We start from the raw sequence: 22,146 nt of genomic DNA, 5'->3' as shown, positions 1-22,146 counted from the left end.
TTAAACAGATGAAGAAACTGCTGGAGGTATTTGGAGGTCGCACGGCTCAAAGCAGGCAGAGCTGACTCCTTGCTGGATGCTTTGAATGAGGCACCTTGCTTCCTCTCCATCAGCTACATTTGATGAAGCAGGAGACAGGAGGGTCGTGATCCTCCCTGGACCAAGCGTATGTACCCGCTGTGTCCTCAGGACACGGTTACATGACAGCCAGGATGTGAACCCCACCAGCCTGACTCCGATGCCCAGGTAGGCCGTGTGAATAAAGCCGGCCAGGGGCAGTTACTGGAGATCAAGCAGTTAAGACACTGTCGAGGAGCCTGGGATAAAAGGCCAGTTTTCTTAGCGCTGTTCTCCCAAACTGGAGGTGCTGTGGGGTCCAGGAAAGAAAGAGAAAATAAAAACAAATCTGGAAAGTGGAGGCTGCCCCCCGACTCTCCCAAAACCATTTTGTTTGGGTTGGAGAAGGAGAGGCTCACTGGCGTCTTCCCGTCTTCAGTCCTTGGGCGAAAGGCCACAGCAAGACCTAAGCAAAGGTTACGTCCATTCCGGGCTGAGCACAGTTCTGAGCAGGGCTGCTCAGGGACTGGAGTTTAGTACAAAACAGGTCAGAGAGTCTGGGGTGGGGAGGGGACGCTCAGGAGGAAACAGTGGAGGCCAGGCCAGAAAGAGAAAGAAATGACAGTGCGATCATTAAGAAACTTCACTGAGCTGGAAAAGGGGAGAGAAGAAGAGGTGGGTGGGCTATCCATCGCCCCCCCCCCTTTTTACTCATCACACATAGGGAGCCAGAAAGGATGCAGGTGTTAGCAGCGCGATGGAATTGAAGTTGCTTGTGGGCACAGGGTGGGGGGGGGGGGGAGTCAAAACGCTGACAAGCAGCGCCCTCCAAGCAGAAGCACGTCTCTCCCTCACGGAGTACAGAGAAAGCCAGAGAAATATCTCCCCATGAAAGTCAGAGCGCAGCTGAGATCGGTAGGGTTTGTAAATTCCCAATAATGTGAGAGACAGGCCTGGCGCACAAGGCTGCTGGGCAGACAAGAGCCAGGACCCCAGGGCAGTCCTGAAACCAGAGTTGGCCATCCGGATTTCTACCAAACAGAAACCAAAAGGTGCCTTGCCCCCCCTCACCCCCCATAAACGCTGACCATCCCCAGGCACATGAGCTTTTTTGTAAAATCAAATGCACATCTCTTTGGAAATTGTTGATCTATTCTTGAAAGGGGCACATTGTGCTACAGAAAGTGGCAGCCGATAATTTTTTTTTTAAGTTTGTTATGGGAGATTGGCTAAATTAGTTTATCTAGGAGTTCCCATTGGGACTTCTTTTGAGAGGATCTCCTGTATGAAGGAAAATGAGTTTCCTGGCAGACCCCCGTCACACCCCCCAAAAGCACAGAGTCAAGGGCTCCACAGATCTCACACCTATTCCCAGCAGATGACCCAAGATCTCACCATTTTTCACTGGATCCAAAGGTCCTACGACCTCTAGGTTCCAGGAATTAGCTACACTCTATTCATTGCAGGAGGATGATTTTTTTTTTTTTCACTTTGAGAAAACCTCAATGGGATTTTAACCGAAGGGAAGCAAAGGTTTTCTTTTTATAAATTCGATTAGTCTTTCCCACTTTCTGTACCTCAAGACATTTCCTTTGGGAAGAATTTTATACCCAGAGACCCCCTTAGCGAGGCACTGTTGCATGCGGGGCGCGGTGAATTTCAGCGCAAGACGCTGCATGTGGACGGAAAGCAAAAATCGCGGGCACTTGCAGTCGCCAGCAAAGTCAGTTTGTGAATGCTGCCGTGGGGATGGCCCTGCCAGAGAAGGAAGATGAAGTTTGCCGCGGGCAGGCTGTGTGGGACCTCTGGCTGGGATGCGTGCGGGTGGTTACCAAGCCCGCCCTTCGCTCGCCACGGCTGACTTTCCCGCCGGAGCCGGCGCCGGGGCGCCTGGTCCCCGCGCTGCACCCGGCGCCGGTCTGGAGATAGCCCTTGGCTGTGGGCGGCGGGAGTCCCCCTGAAAGTGCGCCTTTTCGCCGCCGGGACTTAGCTGCTGGGGAGCGAGCGCGCCGAGTGCGCACTGCGTCGATCGACTCCGCCCGGACCGGGGGTACCCACCCGAGCCTGCTCCCCGAGGCCTCGGGTTCGAAGCCTCTCCCGTGGCGGAGGAGAGGTTGGGATTTGAGCAGCAGCCGTTCGGTTAAGGAAGGAGTTTCTGAAACTCTCGGGAAAGCGAAGTCCCGGGGCGTGGAAAATAATCGAGCCGACGGTGGGTTTTCCAAACTTGATCTTTGCTCTGGGACATTTTTTCTGCTCTCTCCCCCAGTGCTCTAGCCCCCACCCGGGGCAAGAGTTCTAAGGGCTAGGGTAACTAACTGCATCAGTCCTTTCTCTCTCTGCCCACCGCCCCCCAAAACTTTCAGACCAGAAAAATACAAATAACCCCTAGGAGTGGTTCCTGCGGGCGCGTTCAGGCGTCCCCATCCCAACACACACACACACACACACACACACACACACACACACACACACACACCAGCACCACCACCACCACCACCACCACTCCGTCCCTCCCACCTCCTGGTAGAGGAGGGACTGGGAACCTGATCTCCGGGCTCCTGCCCCAAACGTTTCCCCATCAATAATGCTGATACCATCGATGTGCCTCCACCCCCGCCCCCCGAGCACCGCGGCCGCCTTTTCGCCGCTTTTTGCTTGACAGAAGAAAACGAAACCTCCCGTAGTGCCCTCCTACCCTTGGCCAGGGGCCCGCGGGGACTGGGGCCTGGGGCAGAGCAAGCAGGGGCACCCGTAGGGCGCGGGGAGAGGGGGGCGTCCTTCAGTTCTGGGGTGCTCAACCAGCGCCGGCGGAAAGAGAAGGAGGGTCCCGGGCGCAGGCCAGGCCTCATTCCAGGCTCCATCCCAAACCTGGGGTCAGACTGGGCCGGCATAAGATATTTTTGCGAGTGGGAGAACCAGGCCGCGGAAAGGGGAGGCTCGACACCCTCTCCCCTGCCCAGGATCGGGATGACGCGGGGCGGTTCGGCGAAACCCCTTGTTTGGGGACTCAGCGGTGGCCCGTGGCCTTGGGGCACAGCCCTTCGGTCCGCCAACCCACCAAGGCGTTCTAGGTCTTGGGAAAACCGAGGAGACGCATTAGTAGAAACATGGCCATCGAGCCCCCAAAACGTGAGTTCGCCCACCTCGCCGAGCGCCTCCCCCCCGGGTGCGGTTCTAGTTGGCCCACGAGGTCACGACCCTGGCGCAGCAGCAGCCACACTTCGGGCCACCCCCCATTCCCTAGCGTGGATCAGCCCCTAAGTGCTAAGTCCTCTGGTGGAAAGGGCAAGTCCGAGCCCCGTCGGCCCGATTCGCCCAGCAGCTGCCCCACCTTAGGCTGGGGCGGCGCGACCCCCTATACAGCGCGCAGGTCACTACGGTGAGCAAGGCGTGGGGACAGGCTCCAGCTGTGGCACCTCACTTGCACTCGCTGCCTTCTCTCGACCGGCTCAAAAATAAAAATCAACCCCCACTCTGTCTCCGTTTTCATTAATTTAATTATTTCTTTGCCTCGCGGCACGCGAAGCTTCACCCGCGCCCTGACATCTCAGCGCCCGCGTCAGCGAACCACGGAACTTGGGCCCCAGACAATGGCCCGTAATTGATGTATTGCCATCAACAATAAAGACCAATTCTCTCCCCGCCATCCCGACCATCCCCCCTCCTCCCATCCCCCCCCCCCCCCCACCTCCCCTCTCAGCTCTCCCGGCCACAGAGGGAAAGAAAACAAACAAGAAATTAGCGGGGGACGCTGCGCACAGAGCGAGACGCCCGCCTCTACGCCGTCGAGGACGCAAAAGAACGAAAAAAGTTATTAAAGTTTGGATCCCCCCAATTAATTCGTCTCTGCTCGCCCATTTTTAATTAAACATCGCGAAGCTGCTTTGTCGTGCGCGTTTCGTTTGGTTGTTTGTTTTGGTGTTGGGGGGGAGGGAAGGCTCTCCCCCCCCCCCCTTAATCTTAAAACACAGAGCAAGTAACGAACACGTGTGAAGCTATTCCGGGAGCTTCCCGTGGCGCACGCGGCGCGCACGGGGAAGTAGGGTTTGCGGGATCGCCAGCTCGGCTCGGTTCCTGGCAGCACGCGGTGACCCGGAGGCCCGGACTTTCAAGAAGCCAAGAGTGTTAGAGACGGATGCGGCGGCTCCAAACGCGGGCATATTCGGAGAAACGAGTGTGCAAGTGCACATGTACGGACCCATTAGTGTACCTGGGATACTGAGGGCTGGTGTGTGCGAAGACCGCCGTTTTGCAAGGGTGGGGGGTGCGGGATTTGCACGTGCTCCGGTACACTTTCCCGGGGGTCTGGGGAAAGCGAGCGGCTCGCACCCCAGGAGCACGCAGATCCATCTTTGCCGAGGGATCTCTTTAAATATTCAGTGAGAAATAATGGCATTTGAAGCACCACCTATGGAAACATTATTATCTTCATTCTTCAACATCAGCCCCACTGATAGCTTCGTTTGTCTTTTTATCAAAATCTACTGTAACCAACAGGACCTGGGGAGGAAAGGAGAGCGAGTGGAAAGGGAGTGTAGCCTGTGTGTGTGTGTGTGTGTGTGTGTGTGTGTGTGTGTGTGTGTGTTTCAGGGACCGAGTGAGGGCAGAAGAGAGGAAAAATAAGAGAAGAGAAAAGGTGAAGAAAGGGCGAACAGGAATAAGAAAGAAGGGAGAAGTTACACCAAGGGGGGTGGGGGGAAGGTCGCCAGGAGGAAAACAGAAACATTCACATTCACCCGCACACAAAAGATTTGGAATTAAAAAAAAAAAAAAAAAAAAAAAAAGACCAAAGACCAACGTAACTAAGAGAGAAGAGTCATTTGGGGGAGAGCGGTCAGGGTCCAGAGCACCCGAAACTCCACTCGAAAGATTGGTGCCCACTTCGCGCGAACCGACTGTGGTGCTCTGCGGACTCCAGGGCGCTCTCGAATTGGGGCGTCCTTATGAGCCCTCTCCTCTCCTGATAGCGAGATAGGGCAGGGATTGTGTATCTGCACCCCCCTCCTCCCCCATTACTCAAACGAAGTTTGAGTTTGTCCTTCGGGCGCAGGACTTCGGAAACCTGGGAGCGAGGAGACCCTGAGGCGCAAGGGGAAAGAGCTAGGCTGAGCCGAGGACTGAGCCTCAGGTTCGCGGGCGCCCGAGCCCAGCGGAAGGAGTGCGGGACCCGGGTCCCGATTCCGGACCCCGGGGTGCGGGTAGGGAGGCTGCATCCCAGCCTGGGGAGATGGAGCTGGTGCGAAAAGTTTTGGGTGCCGCGCTCGGCAAGTGCCGGAGAGATGGAGACGAGCTTCTGCCGGGCCAGACAGCTGCGGACACCCCCGCAACCCACCCCCCCCCCCCACCACCACCACGCGCGCCGCCACCATTCCCGGCTCAGCACGGCCACCTGGTTGCCAGGAGCCTGGGGCGCGGCCCCCTCCCCAGGGCGGAGAGCCTAGGGGTCCTGGGGACAGGCTCTGCCCAAGGCCCGGCCGGCCTGGGCCGCGCCTCCCGAGGCCGGGGGCGGGTTGCAGCGTTCAGGGTAAGCGGCGGCCCCTCCCCTCCCCCCGGCTGGAGCTGAACTCGGATCCCAGGCCGGTCCCTGCTCTCCGCCCGCCCCGGGCTCGGCGGCGCCACCGCCGCCGCCGCCTCCCCGCGGAGTGACGCGCCCTGCAGCCAACCGGGGCAGCCGGGGGGGAGGTCCGGGAGGGGTCCTGGGCGGAGCCGGGCCGCCCCTTATCCCACGGGCTCGGGGCTGCTTCTCCCGAAAACTTCAGCCCTAATTGTCCTGGGAATGTCCGAGGTAGAGAAAGGGAGCGAGGGAGCAACGAGAGGCTGGAGGAACGGGGCCCTTTGAGAAGGAACGGGGTGGCGGGAGAGTTGCCCCTCCCCCCCTCCAAAAGCCCCAAACCCATCACGTTCCCAAACCTTTCCTCGGTCCTCTTCTCCGCGCCCCCGCGAGCCCGCGATCCAGGGGATGGAGAACTCGGGGCGCAGGAGCGCCGAGCCAGGCGGCGAGCGGGAGGGAGGCCGGGCCGCGGGCAGGAGGCGGACCGGCGTGGGGCTGGCTCTTCCCCACTCGCTTATTTTTTTTTTTTTTATGGGGTGGGGGTGGGCTGTTTTCTGGTAGCTCTTAAAGAAACGAAGAAACACTCACGAAACGGGACTTCCTCCCCCCAAATCCCGCCACGGGACTCCCTCCCCCCGCGGTCCGGCGCGCCTAGCGCCGGAGTTGGGAAGTTCGCCGCGCGCCCGCAGCCTGGGTCTCCAGCCCCCGCCGCCCGGCCCCACCCCCCACCCGGGAGGCTTAATTCCGGGGAGGGCATGCTAATTCGGGTCGGCCCAGCCCGGGATGGGGGGGGGGACCGAAGGGGGGGGCGCGGGCCCGGGCGCCGGGCGCGCAGAGGCGAGGAGGCAGGCCCGCGGCGGCCGGGCCGCGGAGTCCCGGGCGGTCGCGAAGAGGGTTAACCCAGTGTCGGGCGGCGCGGCGCGCAGAGCCAGCCCCGCGGCCGGCTTATTGGGCCAGCGCGCGGAGAGACAGGGGTCTGCAGCAAATCACGAACTAATTGATTAAGGCGAGCGGGTTTGAATAGCGCTGGCCCGGTGCCAATCGCCTTTCAAAGAGCCCCTCTATGATTAATCGCAATGCATTATTGATAATCATAATTATAGCAGGACACATGCGCGCTGCGCCCGGGGCCGGGGAGCCGGGGAGGGGGCGGGCGGGCCGGCGGGCGGGGGGAGCCGCCGCCGCCGCCGCCGCTCGATTTCCGTAATTTTGAGAAGATTTTTTTTTAGTAATTTTTTATTCTGCCCCAGCTGATGTTTGAGCCAGCATGTCGCGGAGGAAGCAAGCGAAGCCTCAACATTTCCAATCCGACCCCGAAGTGGCCTCGCTCCCCCGGCGAGATGGTGAGTGCTCCGGCCCGCGCCGCGGACACACACACGCACACACACGCACTCGCACTCACACTCACGCACACCCGGACCCACGCACACGCGGCTGGTTTCCGCGCCCACCGCCCCGCCGCCGCCACCGCCGCCGCCGCCGGGTCCCTGTTCGCCTTTCCCACTCAGCGTATTTCTTTCTTTCCTTCCTTCTTTCTTTCTTTTTCTTTTTTTTTTTTTTTTTAATTTCTTTTTAAATTTCCAATTTGCCTGCGACGGGCTTCCCTCCCTGGCTCGGGGAGAGCAAACACTTCTCCCGGCAGGATCTTTCCGGAGTTGTTGGGTCTTCCCGGGTAGGGGGTGGGGGGTGGGGAGGAGCTCGGCCAGGCCGGCCCGGCTCCTCCGGCCCGGCTTTTCCGGGGAGCCGCGGCCGGGGCCCGGGGAGCCGGCTGGACGCGGGGCGGGCGGAGGTCGGCCGCGCGGGGCCCCTTGCGCTCCCCGCGCTGCGCCCGGGGCCCCCGGGCAGGCCTCCGCCGCGCCGGCCCTGCCGCCCCGCGGGAAGGAAGTTTACTTGGTGCTCCGGGCTGAACTCCCAGCGTGGGGGAGCCCCCTTGTGCCGCGCCCCCCCAAAGCGCTCACACTCCACCTGGGCCGGCGCGGCGGAATGGGGTGACTTTAGGGGCTCAGAGCTACCAGAAGACGGGGACCTGTGTCGGGGCGCCCGTGCCCGACCTGCTGGGGTCGCGGCAGGGGTGGAGGGTGCTCTTTGCTGCTGGTTCCTTCCGAGACACAGTACAGGCGGACGGGGGACAGTGTTGGGGGCCGGCTACCCAAGTTTATTCCGGCGTCTTTTCTCCCAGTACATGCACCCCCTGCCTAGCCCCGAAGAAATCTCTAGATTGGGTGTGCTCCCGCAGAGGATCGTGGTACCCCGTGCTTCCAGGAATCGTAAGGGTCTTTTTCCAGGGCTAGTGAGGGGGGGGGGGGGGGCTCTCCGGCCAGAGGAGAACACCCCCTCCCCCCCGAAACAGAGGCATTGGCTTTCTCGGGTGGAGGCGACAACTGCGGGGTCCCGAAGGGAATGAACAAGTCTAGAACAAAGTTTGTGTGAGAGCGCTGAGGCCGAGAGTAGGAGAGATCCCGGCAGGGGATTTAGGGTACGGAGGGAGGACACCTCGAGTCCCTCCTTGTCCCTGAGGGGGGTTCCCTTTAGGGGCCTCCGAGTTCCCAGGCCCAGCGCCGCAGGCGAAGGAGCGGCGCCCGGTTCGGTCCCCGGCACGATGCTCGCCTCTCGGCCGCGGGAGGACGAGGGCAACCCCGGCAGGGGCTCCGCGGCTCCGGATGCCACTCGGAATACTCAAGTCCCGGGCCGCTTTTTGGGGTATGGAGGAGGGAACTGGACCCGACAGGGCTCATAAGTGTGGCCTGGGATCGGCACCTCTGTCCACTAAACTCTGCGGCCGCCCGGGCCCCGCGGTCCCCGGGCTCCTTCCCCAGAGGCCTGCTTCTCAGCAGAGCTGGGGCTCGGGGACCCGCGCAGAGCCGAGGCAAAGTCGCCGGGACTCCCACTCCCAGCACCCCGGCTGTCGGGAAAGGAGACTGCTGGCATAGGGGTCCCTGTGAGAAATTGGGGAGAACTGAGACCCGTTAAGAAAATGGCTTTACAAATATTTGCACCCCCCCAACCCCAGTACTTTCCCCAGCTTCAAGCCTTACCCGAGTCTCTGCGATTTTAGTCCTCTGAGCTGAGCCCCCGAACCCCGCTTTCCACTCGAGGCCAAACCGGGAATGCGAGGTAGATCGGGGTGAAATTTACCCAAGGCCGCAGCAACAGCTCCGAATATTTTCCCCGGTTTTCTCAGCTGGTTTCTTCTCGCCCCCACACCCACCTTTCCTAAAGTTTCTGGTGAGCCCTTCCGCCCCGGAATACTGTTCAAGTTCCCAATATTTGTAGGAAAAACCAAACGGGAGGAGAAGAAAGCGTTTTTTTTCGGGTTTGGTTTTGTTTTGTGTTTTGTTTTGTAAATTTGTACCGATTTCACACATTTTCAAAAAGGCAGCCAAAGACTCGGGGCTTCGGGCTTGGGGAAGAAATGATGTCTGGTACATCTTTGCCTTTTCGCCTGTCGCCTTCTGAATCCGGAATTTTTAATAGTTAAGGCTTCTCATAAAGCGATGGCATAAAAGGAGTTCACTACCTCTTACCATTATTATTTATTAGACTTTTTTTTTTTTTTAGTTTCTTTGAGCTTTGAGGTAAGTTAATTAAGTAACTGAATCAAGTTTCCTTTCCTTTTTTTCCTCATTCTTTCTTCCTCCCTCCATCTCTTTCCTTTTTCTTCCTTTTTTTTTTTTTTTTTTTTTTTTTTTCCTCCCCTAAAGCTGATTCATTGTCCTAAGAAGCAGTAAAGTGTTAGGGGCACTGTGTCCAGAGCCGCTCTCCTCTCTTTCTCACCTCTCTCCACCCCCCACCCCTTTTTTCTTCGGTGGTAATGGTTTTAGGTTATGACTGTTTTTACATGGTTGAACAATAAGTTTGGGGGAAGCTGCCTAGAGGGTAGATTTTGTAATAGGGTTACAGGATTTAGTATGTTGTAAGAATATTAGTACACAACTAATCCTTCTCAGCGTCTGACTTACAGGAGGGCCTTGCACACTCCCCATCTTTTTATTTGGGTGCAGTTGGGAGATAAACGGACTTCAGAGTAGATGACATCTCTGGGAGTTCCCTTTCAAAAGTCACCATCTTTCCCACAAGGAATTCAGCAGTGTCTGTTCATGTCCCCACACATAACACACACTTGAAAGAGTTGATGGGGTTGGAGTGTTGTCTTTGGTTTGTTTTGGTTTTTAGTTTTGTTTGGGGGGTTTCTCTTGTCACATGTATACAGGTTCCTAAATTTTTAGAAGACAGTGCCTCACTCAAGCATGAGTGTGTGTGTGTGTGTGTGTGTGTGTGTGCGCGCGTGCATGTGTGTGCACACGCATACAAAGAAAGCCATAGCCATGCTCAACAGCCACACGGATAACTCCATCAGAACAAGTTCAAGAAAACAAGATTACTTGGTCAGTCTTCCAATGTTCATGTTTTAATTCTACTTGGGTGCAGCTGTAATGCCACAGACACCCTACATTAAAGTTGGGAATTTTTCTATGTCTTATGAATCCAGGATTATGGCACATATTAACTTGTCTTTTAAATAATATTCAGCGAGCCTGGAATCATTTGTAGAAAGATGACTGCCACTGGAAAAATTATGTACTGAGATAAATCATTCTTGAGGAAGGGGACTATTAGAATCTAATGATTTCTATGTGGGTTCTTTACTAAGCTCTGGGTTTCAGAGGGGTGTGTGTGTGTGTGTTTTGGGGTTTTCTTCCTTGGCTGGTGGTTCTGAGATTCAAGTAACTGCAGGGATGGCCCCATTCAGACTCCATTCATTTATTAAAGTATTGTGGCGCTCAGCTTTTTCAAGGAAAAGATGATATTGGAAGAAAGATAAAAACCTCACGAACTGGAGATAAAACACTGACTCATATAAAGTATCATAAACATTCCTCTTATTTATATTAATAATGAAATTCTATTATTTACCAAAGTAATTTACTCATTGTGAGCAGCTTAATGGCAACACATTGATTTCTGGGCCCAAAAGGTTACAGAGAACTATAATTAATTGCTTTTTTTTGAAAAACCGACACCTGCAAGATAAGGCAGTTGGAAAGAATTCATGGGTAATCAGGCCTATTTTAAGTTTGTGGCATAATGGAAGATTCTGGGTGAGAAAATGCAGTTTTGGGGGATTTGCTTCGGGCCGCAGATACTTTCTAAAAATGGCAAAACCACACACAACAAGCAAAGTGTAGTGGGGCACGAGAGACTGGATGCAAAAGTAAATCTGTGATAGTGAACAGCTCATGGTTTCTCGTACATCAAGTTTCTCCTATGGTTTATAGGTGCAAGGGCCAATTTGTAGGTTATTCTTTGGGGACTTTATTTCACTTCTGCGTGTGCAGGTAGCAGCTCATCTCCACCCAGAGCCCTTTAGAAGGCAGAGACCCACATCTCTCATGTGGGGATCTCAGTGCGAGCGCGAGAGATCCGCCCCGAATCGCAGTTTGCTAAGTTTGTTGAAATGGTTAAAAGCCAAGCTCATAACCGGAACAAAGTCCTCGTGCGGTCTTAATTCGGTGTTTCTGAGACCTGTCCTGGTACAGCTAGCCACGCCGTCCAAAATATTCTTCGATTACCAAAGCCGCAGTGATTTAGCAGTTTAGCAAAGATGGTAAATTATCCTAAGCCCCAGCACCCCTCCCCCCAGCAGAAAAAAGTGTGTGTGCCAGGCTTTACAAAAGCTAATGTGTCGAGCTGTTTTAACCTTTGCTAGCCTCCTCCCATGCAGAGGTGACAAGGTCCAGATCATAATATGTCCTTCAGTATCTTCCCAGTGACCCCCAAATTCAGTCTTCCTAGTCACTTAGCAGGAAGTTAGTAGTTTATTTTAGTTTCACCTTATCAGCTTGGTGTCTTTTCCTAACCTTATTCCCCTGTCACCCTCAGATGCCAGACCCCCAAAGGGGAAGATTGACAGGTAGTTCCCATAGCTCAGTTTTACCCTCAAACAACAGGGATTTAGTTTCTTGTGCCTTTGCCAATGTTTATGTAGTCAAAGTTGAGATCTCGCCTTAAGGAGTCTCTCTTTTTACGCGTCACTGGAATAGGAAAGCCACAAAGAAGTTTTTGAACAAAAACCCTTGCAACTGGAACCCCATCTAGCGTTCAGTTTGATTCATCTGAGGGGAAGACATTTTCCCCCAACACAGATTGTGTACGTTAGGTGGGCTTGTATCACTGTTTAAAAAGGCGTGTCTGGACCGTGTTGTTATTTTTTCCAGAGCCTTCGCTTGTAGTCTTCCACTCAAGAATCCACTAGTCCCGGCCAGAACACGGAGGGAATTGAAGCGGGCCAGTAAATGTGTCATTTGGTTGCATATCACATAGAGGAAACTTCAGACATTACGGAGAATATACAGAGCATATGTGGCAGTGTTTAACATTTCTTTGGCATCTTGAGCTCGACATTCAGGTGGAGGCTTTTCCCAGATCGGTGCAGAACAATAATGATGATAATAAAAAGGTGAAAGACCAATCAGTCAGAAACGGTGCTGATGGCCTCTCCAAATGGGTCTCCAGGAAAGAACAGCCTGTTAAAATTATAGGCTCCACAATCCCAATCACGAGGGGTTCCATTAAAAACGTTAATGTGATCTTAAGGCAGTGGAAAGTAAAGGGAAGGATCTTTCTGAAGAGCTCCAAAAAAGAAAACTAAATGTGGTAGAATAGGGTTGTTTTGTTTTGTTTTGTTTTGTTTTTTTCCTGGCTTGGCTAAACCTTGCCGTGTGGGGCATAGTTTTATTTTTGTTTTCACAGTAGACAGATACACTGGAACACTTCCATTTTCTGCCTCCTGTTCTGCAATGTGTGGTTGAGATGATGAAAAACTGACAAATTTGAATTGGGGGTCAAGTACCTAAATAGTACGAGAACTGAAACATCCGGGGTTTTAGCATAAACTGAATGGAGCTACAAGTTCACCCCCTTACCCTCTAAAAAAAAAAAAAAAAAATCCCAGAAAAATGCCAGAGATCTTTGTGTGTGTGCATGCTCAGAAAACTACTACTTCTTAAATTTTTCCTTTGTGACTGGGCTCATAAAATTAATTTGGATGCAGAACCCATAGAGAAGGAACTGGAATGTTATTTTCACCATAGCACAGGGAACAAGGCAACTGTATTTACTATAATGGGATCACCAGTTGCAATCCTGTGTAACAGATTATTGAGAAACAAGATAGCAGCCGGTCAGAAAAATGAATTGGAACACATTTGTGTGTGTGTGTGTGTGTGTGTGTGTGTGTGTGTGTGTGTGTGTGTCTTACAACTTAAAATACTCCCTTTGGTAGTTAAAGATTCAAACTAGTCCTCATGTTTTGTCTTTGTTGCTGTTGAGCGTCTTTGTTGGAGTTCAGTTCAGAATGCAGATACATTTAAAGTTAAGAGCTATTACAGTACAGCGACACCTGCTTTTGAAATAAATCAAAATAGATACCCAGAATTTTTTTTTTTTTTTTTTTTTTGGTGTTCATAAACATCCGGAAATTAAATTAGTTGACTCGGCAGTGGAATCACATGTCAGCTTATTAAAATGTTGTGAAAATCCAAGCTGAAACCTAGGCAGCTTTTTAACACCGTCTTTCTTCGAAGCAAGCAGGCATATTTTTAAGCGCCTCTATTTTCCGTCCAGTTAGCACGGCCTGAAATACAAAAATGTTCAGGTTGGAAAAACTTGAAAATTCTCAAGTGAGCCTTGAAGCAGCCCAAATGTAGAATTCAAGCCCAGGAAAGTAATAATCAGCGAAATTCTGTAAAGTAAGCTTCTTTTCATTTTGTCTATATATTATGAGAATATCAGATGTTTGCAAGTTATAAAGAATTAAAATGCCCTTTAATCGTGAACACAGATGTGCTAAATATTTGAAGGCAACTACATTGTAATGTGTACAATTGATGAAGTCAGTTTTCTGATTTCCCTTGCTAGTTATTTAGTCCTGAATCTGTCATTATTTGTCTAAGCCCAGCTGACCAAGCAAAACTGTGTTTTAAAGTGGCTTTATGTTTTGATAAATGTGAGCTGGTTGAAAAGTATTTTCCACTGAATGCAGAGCTTAATAGAACATGCTGACATAATAGTTTTAATGCATTTTGTTGAAAATGTGTGAACAAACAGAATAGCTTTTGTTCCTTCATAATTGGCTGTAAAAGGAGATGGAAACATAACCATTACATATGGAAATGTGCAAAGAGAAAGAAATAACATTTCTGTTGAATATATTAGGAATTGCATTTCCCAGTTTAAAATAAGCATCTGAAATGGATGCATCATTTAAAATTGGTTGTCAAAATAAGAAGCTTTAAACAGAATTTTTGTCACATTATTTTTGTCCCAAGTTAAGCGACGTAACTGCAGCGAATTTCCTTTAATATTTTGTTTACATTATTTTAAGGCAGGGAGAGAGACAGAACGTGCTTAAAACAGCACCTTGAATGTGCACAGGAACCCGGTGCCAATTAAGATGATTAAACATTAAATTAAAACTGAATCATTATTGGTATTTTCTGCCACAGCCAAGATTTGTTTGGTATTGTTAGTGCATTTTGCTGCGTACCCTTGTGGAGATTAAAAGATGGGTGTTATTAGAAAAGCTAGCTTGTTGAGTATAACTTAGCTACTCAGATAACACTCACAGTGAATAAAGTGTGCCTACATTTGGCATACTTCACCCGGGTTCCTCATCAACTCGGGCACCATGCAAGGCCAATAGAGTTAAAGGAATTTCCAGAAGTTAGTATTTAGGTATTCATTGTATTTTCCGGAACGCAAAACTACTGAAGCTTTTTAGGATGTTTACTACAAAGAGGCAAATGGCTGACCCTTAGGAGCTGCCTCTTACGTTTACCGAAGAAGCAACATTTTGAGTTGGTATTTATTCATATTTGCAATTAGTTTTTTTCTTCCCCCCCCCCCCCCTTGCAAGTTTTCTTGGGAGATTCAATTTGGAAGTCATGGAAACTAACTATTATCTGATTCAGTTCTGCAGAAAAGCATGCAGGGAGGTAATCCTTGAATTAAACAGTTTTTTTTTTTTTTTTCACAGCCTTCGGAGATGACCACACACCATTTGTACAACAGAAGTTGGTGTTCCCCATGCTGGGCAAACAATAAGCCTCCATCCTGTCTTTGAATAGGATGTTAGCTTGCAGTTGGAGATTTTTATGTTTAATTTACAAATGGATCTTAGTGAGAAGAAATCTGAGCAACCAGTGGAAACAAACATGAAATAAAGGGATTTTTCATAATGAAAGGTTCAGAACAATCTGTTAAACAATTGATAACACCGAATAGCCAACTGTTTTTAAAGGCATTCAGACAAGGAGAATGGCACAGCATTTGCAAACTCGAAACCAAGAATTATTTCCTCCCTTCCCCTTAACTGCACATCCTTCTATAAGTTGATGTTGAATCAGAAATGTAAATCTTGTGCTCGTTTTTTATAGATATAGAGAGCACTCTTGATGAAATATTTAGAGGCGTAACGTTGCCATTTGGAGCACAATGGCATATATAAGTTGAACGGTGGAATGGTAGCCAGGGTTGCATTCTTTAATTTTAAAAATAAACATGCCACGGGGTGATGTATAGGTGCCAGGCAGGCCTTGTAACAGATTATGATCACTGTGTTTCTCTTCGTTGTGTCTGTGTGTGTGTGTGTGTGTGTGTGCGCGTGCGCGTGTGTGCGTGTGTGTGCGCGTGCGTGCGCGCTGCTTTCTTGTTTGTATTCAACTGAGTCTTGAGCAGCCTGGAGGATTTGTTACTGGTGTGGCTAAAGCGTGTTTGTCACGGGTAGGCCTCGGCTCAGGTTCTAGGTAGGGGCTGGAGGTGATTTTTAAGTTGTCAGTCCTCAGCTTGGTGATCCGCATTTCTCTCCCGTCCCTTGTCAACAACTGATTGGAATCTGAATGACTACAAATTAGTTTAGTGACAGAACAAACTGTCACAGATATCTCTGAATCAGTTGAAAATGAATAAGGTTGACAGAAACTCAAGAGCCTAATAAGTCCTCAGAATGGTTGCTGGACCCTCTCTGGATGAGTAGACAATAAGGTGTATAAAATATTGGAAATCAATAGTGGCCTATGGAATTGCATTATGCACTGATGTCTTCAGTTCGTAGTATTTTATATTTTGATGGATTATCTGAAGACCGTGGCTATCTGAGATGCCGGATTGACAGGGATTCCTCCACACCCCTAAGATTTAATTATGAACGTTCTTGGGTAATATCGACTGCTTTTCCAGGGGCAAGAGTGTTGAGTTTGGAAGACAGAAAACAATGGATCAACCTCCCTCTTGTTGCGAAGGCACGGGTGACCCTGTGTGGCCCGGCCCCCTTTCTAACCCTGCCCCTTTTGATGTTTGCAGGAGACGCAGAGAAAGGTCAACCAAATCGCACCACCAAGAGCAAGGACGCCCACGTGTGTGGCCGGTGCTGTGCCGAGTTCTTTGAGTTATCGGATCTTCTCCTCCACAAGAAGAACTGCACTAAAAATCAATTAGTTCTCATCGTCAATGAGAGCCCGGCCACCCCGCCCGACACCTTCACTCCCAGTCCCCCTCCCGATAACCCCGACGAACAAATGAATGACACCGTGAACAAAACGGATCAGGCCGACGGCGGCGACCTTCCGGAACACGGCGGACGCGACAGGGAAGAGTCCATGGAGGTGGAGGCCCCGGTGGCGGCTAACAGAGGTGGCGGTGGCGCCCTGGGGGGGGGCGGGAGCGGGGTCACCCCAGGCTGCAGCGGCGGCCCCTCCACAGGTACCTCAGCGATCACAACCTCTCTACCTCAACTCGGGGACCTGACGACACTGGGCAACTTCTCCGTGATCAACAGCAACGTCATCATCGAGAACCTGCAGAGCACCAAGGTGGCGGTGGCCCAGTTCTCGCAGGAGGCGAGGTGCGGCGGGGCCTCCGGAGGCAAGCCGGCCGTCCCGGCCCTCATGGAGCAGCTCCTCGCCCTGCAGCAACAGCAGATCCACCAGCTGCAACTGATCGAGCAGATTCGTCACCAAATATTGCTGTTGGCTTCTCAGAACGCAGACTTGCCAACATCTTCGAGTCCTTCTCAAGGTACTTTACGAACATCTGCCAACCCCTTGTCCACACTAAGCTCCCATTTATCTCAGCAGCTGGCGGCGGCAGCTGGATTGGCACAGAGCCTCGCCAGCCAGTCTGCCAACATCAGCGGTGTGAAACAGCTGCCCCCCCTCCAGCTACCTCAGAGCACTTCTGGCCACACCCTCCCACCCAACAGCGGCGCTTCCCCCAGCATTAACATCTTGGCGGCAGCGGTGACCACCCCGTCCTCGGAAAAAGCGGCTTCGAGCGCCGGCGCCTCCCACGCCAGCCACCCCGCAGCCTCGGCATCGTCGTCACCAGCTTTTGCAATAAGCAGTTTGTTAAACCCTGCATCCAGTGCACTTCTACCTCAGCCGGCCCCCGCTAACTCGGTTTTCCCCAGCCCTTTGCCCAACATCGGAACGACTGCGGAGGACTTAAACCCCTTGTCCGCCTTGGCCCAGCAAAGAAAAAGCAAGCCACCAAATGTCACCGCCTTCGAAGCGAAAAGCGCTTCGGATGAGGCGTTCTTCAAACACAAGTGCAGGTTCTGCGCGAAGGTCTTCGGGAGCGACAGTGCCTTGCAGATCCACCTGCGCTCCCACACCGGCGAGAGGCCGTTCAAGTGCAACATCTGTGGGAACAGGTTCTCCACCAAGGGGAACCTCAAAGTCCACTTCCAGCGCCACAAAGAGAAATACCCTCATATCCAGATGAACCCCTATCCCGTGCCTGAGCATCTGGACAATATCCCCACGAGCACTGGCATCCCGTACGGCATGTCCGTTCCTCCGGAGAAGCCGGTCACCAGCTGGCTAGACACCAAGCCGGTCCTGCCCACTCTGACCACTTCGGTCGGCCTGCCGTTGCCCCCGACCCTCCCGAGCCTCACACCCTTCATCAAGACCGAAGAGCCAGCCCCGATCCCCATCAGCCATTCTGCCAGCAGCCCCCCGGGCTCAGTCAAAAGTGACTCCGGGGCCCCCGAGGCGGCCACGCGAAACCCGGGTGGGCTCGCAGAGGAGGCCGAAGGGCCCCCCGCGCTACCCTCCGGTGGCAAAAGTGAGGACGGCACCGTGGCCCCCAGCTCCGCCCCGGCAGCCAGCGGCAGCTCTCTGAGCTCCCCGGCGGTGGCGACGGCCGACGGTGGCCCCGGGAGGGCCACCGCTTTCACCAACCCCTTGTTGCCGCTCATGTCTGAGCAGTTCAAGGCCAAGTTTCCTTTCGGGGGGCTCTTGGACTCGGCCCAGGCATCAGAGACCTCCAAGCTTCAGCAGTTGGTAGAGAACATTGACAAGAAGGCCACTGACCCCAACGAGTGTATCATCTGCCACCGGGTCCTCAGCTGTCAGAGCGCCCTAAAGATGCATTACCGGACGCACACCGGGGAGAGGCCCTTTAAGTGTAAGATCTGCGGCCGGGCTTTCACCACGAAAGGGAACCTCAAAACCCACTATAGCGTCCACCGTGCTATGCCCCCGCTCAGAGTCCAGCATTCCTGCCCCATCTGCCAGAAGAAGTTCACGAACGCCGTGGTCCTGCAGCAGCACATCCGAATGCACATGGGAGGTCAGATCCCCAACACCCCAGTCCCCGACAGCTACCCCGAGTCCATGGAGTCCGACACGGGCTCCTTTGACGAGAAGAATTTCGACGACCTGGACACCTTCTCCGACGAAAACATGGAGGACTGTCCTGAGGGCAGCATCCCCGATACGCCCAAGTCTGCGGACGCGTCCCAGGACAGCTTATCTTCTTCGCCTTTGCCCCTAGAGATGTCAAGCATCGCTGCTTTGGAAAATCAGATGAAGATGATCAGCGCCGGCCTGGCGGAGCAGCTGCAGGCCAGCCTGAAGTCCGTGGAGAACGGCTCCGTCGAGGGGGACGTCCTGACCAACGATTCGTCCTCGGTGGGCGGCGACATGGAGAGCCAGAGTGCGGGCAGCCCGGCCATCTCAGAGTCTACCTCTTCCATGCAGGCTCTGTCCCCGTCCAACAGCACCCAGGAGCTCCGCAAGTCCCCCGGCGCGGAGGAGAAGCCCCAGAGGGCAGTCCCGAGCGAGTTCGCCAACGGCCCGTCCCCCACCCCGGTGAACGGTGGGGCTCTGGATCTGACGTCCAGCCACGCAGAGAAAATCATCAAGGAAGATTCTTTGGGGATCCTCTTCCCTTTCAGAGACCGGGGTAAATTTAAAAATACTGCTTGCGACATTTGTGGCAAAACCTTTGCTTGTCAGAGTGCCTTGGACATTCACTACAGAAGTCATACCAAAGAGAGACCATTTATTTGCACGGTTTGCAATCGCGGCTTTTCCACAAAGGGTAATTTGAAGCAGCACATGTTGACACATCAGATGCGGGACCTACCATCACAGCTCTTTGAGCCCAGCCCCAACCTCGGCCCCAATCAGAACTCGGCAGCGATCCCCGCCAGCTCGTTGTCATCTCTCATCAAGACAGAGGTCAACGGCTTCGTGCACGTCACGCCTCAGGACAGCAAGGACACCTCCACCGGTCACGTCCCCTCTGGGCCTCTGTCGTCCTCTGCCACGTCCCCAGTTCTGCTCCCGGCTCTGCCCAGGAGAACCCCCAAACAGCATTACTGTAACACGTGTGGCAAGACCTTCTCCTCGTCGAGTGCCCTGCAGATTCACGAGCGAACTCACACTGGAGAGAAACCCTTTGCTTGCACTATTTGTGGGAGAGCTTTCACGACAAAAGGCAATCTGAAGGTACCTCACTCTGTCTGTCCCTCACATCCCCCCCCCGGCCCCCACCCTCCCAGCCAGCCAGCAGCCCCGATAACCAGGCAGGCAGAGGGCGTTCTCTCCGGGGCACCTGCGGCACGTGGCCCACCGCGGCCAGGCGCCCGCGCGGGTCAGGGTCGGGGCAGGTGTCTCGGGGCGGGCCGCAGCCTGCTGGCCGTGAGAGCACATTGAATAATTTGGTGCCCCGGCGAAGCAGCTGCCCATCTCTTGCTGTCTCGCTAAGTGCACCAAATGAATTGCCTCACCTACCAAGGGCGACAGCCCGGCGTTGCCATGGGGTATTGATTAAAGACCTCCACGTGGCCTGCGAGCAGCCCGTATCACTTAATAATTACAGTCCTCCTCAGCGGATGCATCTGTTTTTCACAAGTATGCAGCCCAGCGTGGCTTGCTCTCCTAAAAACCATCACGTCACTGCTCGGCTAAATGGGTATTATGATAATTGATTATACATTTCCTCCCGATATGTGTTGGAAATAAAGCAAATATGCTTAGGTTCTAGAGCAACAGTTGAGTGCTCTCACTGTGTACATTTTTTGTTGACAGAGTATCTCTCTAGAGATCGCTGCCAGTAATGTGAGATGAATAATTACTTTCTGGCTCTTTCTCGCCGCGCACGGGCCCTGCGATGGGCAATCTGCGAGGGGTACTTTCTTCCCATCTGCAGAGGACGTTTATAGGGTAAAGGGTGTCAGATACAATACTTACCATTGCAATGAGAGTGGACATAACAATTCTAACCCTGAAAGGAGCTATCTGCGACAGCCTGGCCTGCTGGAGGCCATTATAAATTAAATACGGGTAATAAAAAAAAGAGTAAGTAAGGCCGGCATCTTTGCCCAGGAAGAGGGAAGGCGGCCCAGGGCTGGGGAGAAGCGAGCGCGTTATTAGGAGGCGGCCGGAGTGGACAGCTCCCGTTACCTTCTCCACTATCTGGCACTTAATAAGAATAGACATGTAGGCCACTTGCTTTGTCGGGTGTTGGGATATGAGTGGAGACAGATTCAACTATTAAGCTTCTCCCTTCCTCTCTCTCTCTCTCTCTCTCTCTCTCTCTCCCCCTTTTTTTTTCTTTGCCCCCTTCCCACCCCCGCCCCTTTGCCCTCCTCTCAGGTACACATGGGCACTCACATGTGGAATAGCACGCCTGCACGACGGGGTCGGCGGCTCTCTGTGGATGGCCCCATGACATTTCTAGGAGGCAATCCTGTCAAGTTCCCAGAAATGTTCCAGAAGGATTTGGCGGCAAGGTCAGGAAGCGGGGATCCTTCCAGCTTCTGGAATCAGTATGCAGCGGCACTCTCCAACGGGCTGGCGATGAAGGCCAATGAGATCTCCGTCATTCAGAATGGCGGCATCCCTCCAATTCCTGGAAGCCTCGGCAGCGGGAGCAGCTCACCTATTAGTGGGCTGACGGGAAATCTGGAGAAGCTCCAGAACTCAGAGCCCAGCGCTCCGCTGGCCGGCCTGGAGAAGATGGCCAGCAGTGAGAACGGAACCAACTTCCGTTTCACCCGCTTCGTGGAGGACAGCAAAGAGATTGTCACAAGTTAAAGCAACCCTGGCTGGGGAAATAACAACCCCCTTCCAGAAGGAGACCCACTGTTGCCTCCCCCCCCACCACACCCCTTCCCTCCTGGTGCCCCCAGATCTATGAACTACAACATGATGAAGACATTCTTTTGTACTTTGTTCAACTTCTAGAGTTATAAGAAAGCTTATTTATTAGTGATATAACCTTGCTTTGCAAACAGAATGCAAGCGTTAACTTTGGTCTTCTGTATTTTGGACTAAATACTAATTGACTAGAGCGCTGTAACATTTATGGCAATCACAAGTTGCCCTGCTAGGCGGTCTTAATCTGGCATTAACTTATTTTCTATATCCGGTTTAATATGAATCTGGTGTTAATGCAATGCCTCAGTGATGCATTAGATCTCTAATAAAGTCTGTATATAAATGTACACTTTGATCCTGCTGGGAAATTTTATCAGCAAACACATTGTCTAATCTTTCTAAACAAATTTAAGCAAAGGACTGGAAGTACAGACTGATCAATGTGGTTCTTTGAAAGGTTTGGGGTTTTTTTGTTTCGTTTTATGGTTTTTTGGGTTTTTTGGGTTTTTTTTTTTTTACTCTAAAATTCAACCTGCTTTTTTTTTTTTTTTTTTTTTTTTTTGGTAGATTTAACCATTTCCGTTTTGAACTGCGATTTGTATTGTGCTTTTTACTTGAGTCGTCCTCAATGTTGATAAGTTTCTGTACAGTAATAAGCACGCAGAATTCTTTAGAGAAAATACAAGTGTTGTTTTGGTAGTTGAAACTGAGACGTAACATTTTGCCTTGTAGGTATATTCACAATAGAAAATTTGTGCTGGAATTTCACAATGCTGCTAAGTATAGCATCTTGAACAACCTTCAGTGGAGAAAATGTAGATGCTCTTGTATATACAATAAGAAATATCACTTTCATTAAAATGTACATATGTTCCTTACAAGAGCAAATGCTTCTTCTTGATCAAGAGAGCAGGTATAGTGTTCGTTTATTTTGTATTAGGTATGGAAGGAAAAAATTGGACTGTTACATGCACTTTCTTGGAAAGTTGAAAGGAAAGGGGGGGTCCAATTTCTTTAACATTTAATACTTACTAACAACAGAGATACTGTAATTTTACTCAAGTAATCAAATACATTTTTTTTTGCAACAGA

General features: G+C 52.1%; 1 protein-coding gene and 2 long non-coding RNA genes across 7 annotated transcripts in view; 2 read left to right on the top strand and 1 right to left on the bottom strand.

Moving 5' to 3' along the window:
* LOC123579139 overlaps positions 1–6,331 on the bottom strand; it is a 21,738-nt gene extending 15,407 nt beyond the window's left edge. The window contains exon 1 of the long non-coding RNA XR_006702641.1: positions 5,968–6,331. This is a non-coding gene — a long non-coding RNA (uncharacterized LOC123579139). The remainder of the gene's footprint in view (positions 1–5,967) is intronic.
* On the top strand, positions 1,216–3,940 carry LOC123579140. Its single transcript, XR_006702642.1, has 2 exons — positions 1,216–2,266; positions 3,758–3,940. It is a non-coding gene; the product is annotated as an uncharacterized LOC123579140 (long non-coding RNA).
* SALL1 (spalt like transcription factor 1) lies at positions 5,824–22,146 on the top strand. Of its 5 annotated transcripts, none has more exons than XM_045442745.1 (4): positions 5,824–5,842; positions 6,859–6,951; positions 15,968–19,401; positions 20,551–22,146. In XM_045442745.1, exons 2-4 carry the CDS (start codon positions 6,876–6,878, stop codon positions 20,989–20,991), a joined length of 3,951 nt encoding a protein of 1,316 aa, XP_045298701.1. In that variant the 5' UTR covers positions 5,824–5,842; positions 6,859–6,875; the 3' UTR covers positions 20,992–22,146. The 5 variants fall into 5 exon arrangements, with proteins under 5 accessions (XP_045298701.1, XP_045298702.1, XP_045298703.1 ...); XM_045442746.1 differs by lacking the exon at positions 5,824–5,842 and adding an exon at positions 6,460–6,582; XM_045442747.1 differs by lacking the exon at positions 5,824–5,842 and adding an exon at positions 14,643–15,016 and having other exon boundaries at positions 6,825–6,951.

This window comes from Leopardus geoffroyi, chromosome E2 (assembly GCF_018350155.1).
Source record: "Leopardus geoffroyi isolate Oge1 chromosome E2, O.geoffroyi_Oge1_pat1.0, whole genome shotgun sequence".
In the NCBI taxonomy this organism is placed as follows: domain Eukaryota; kingdom Metazoa; phylum Chordata; class Mammalia; order Carnivora; family Felidae; genus Leopardus; species Leopardus geoffroyi.
The sequence above is the reverse complement of the archived record's forward strand: the minus strand, read 5'-3'. Positions and strand labels throughout refer to the sequence as shown.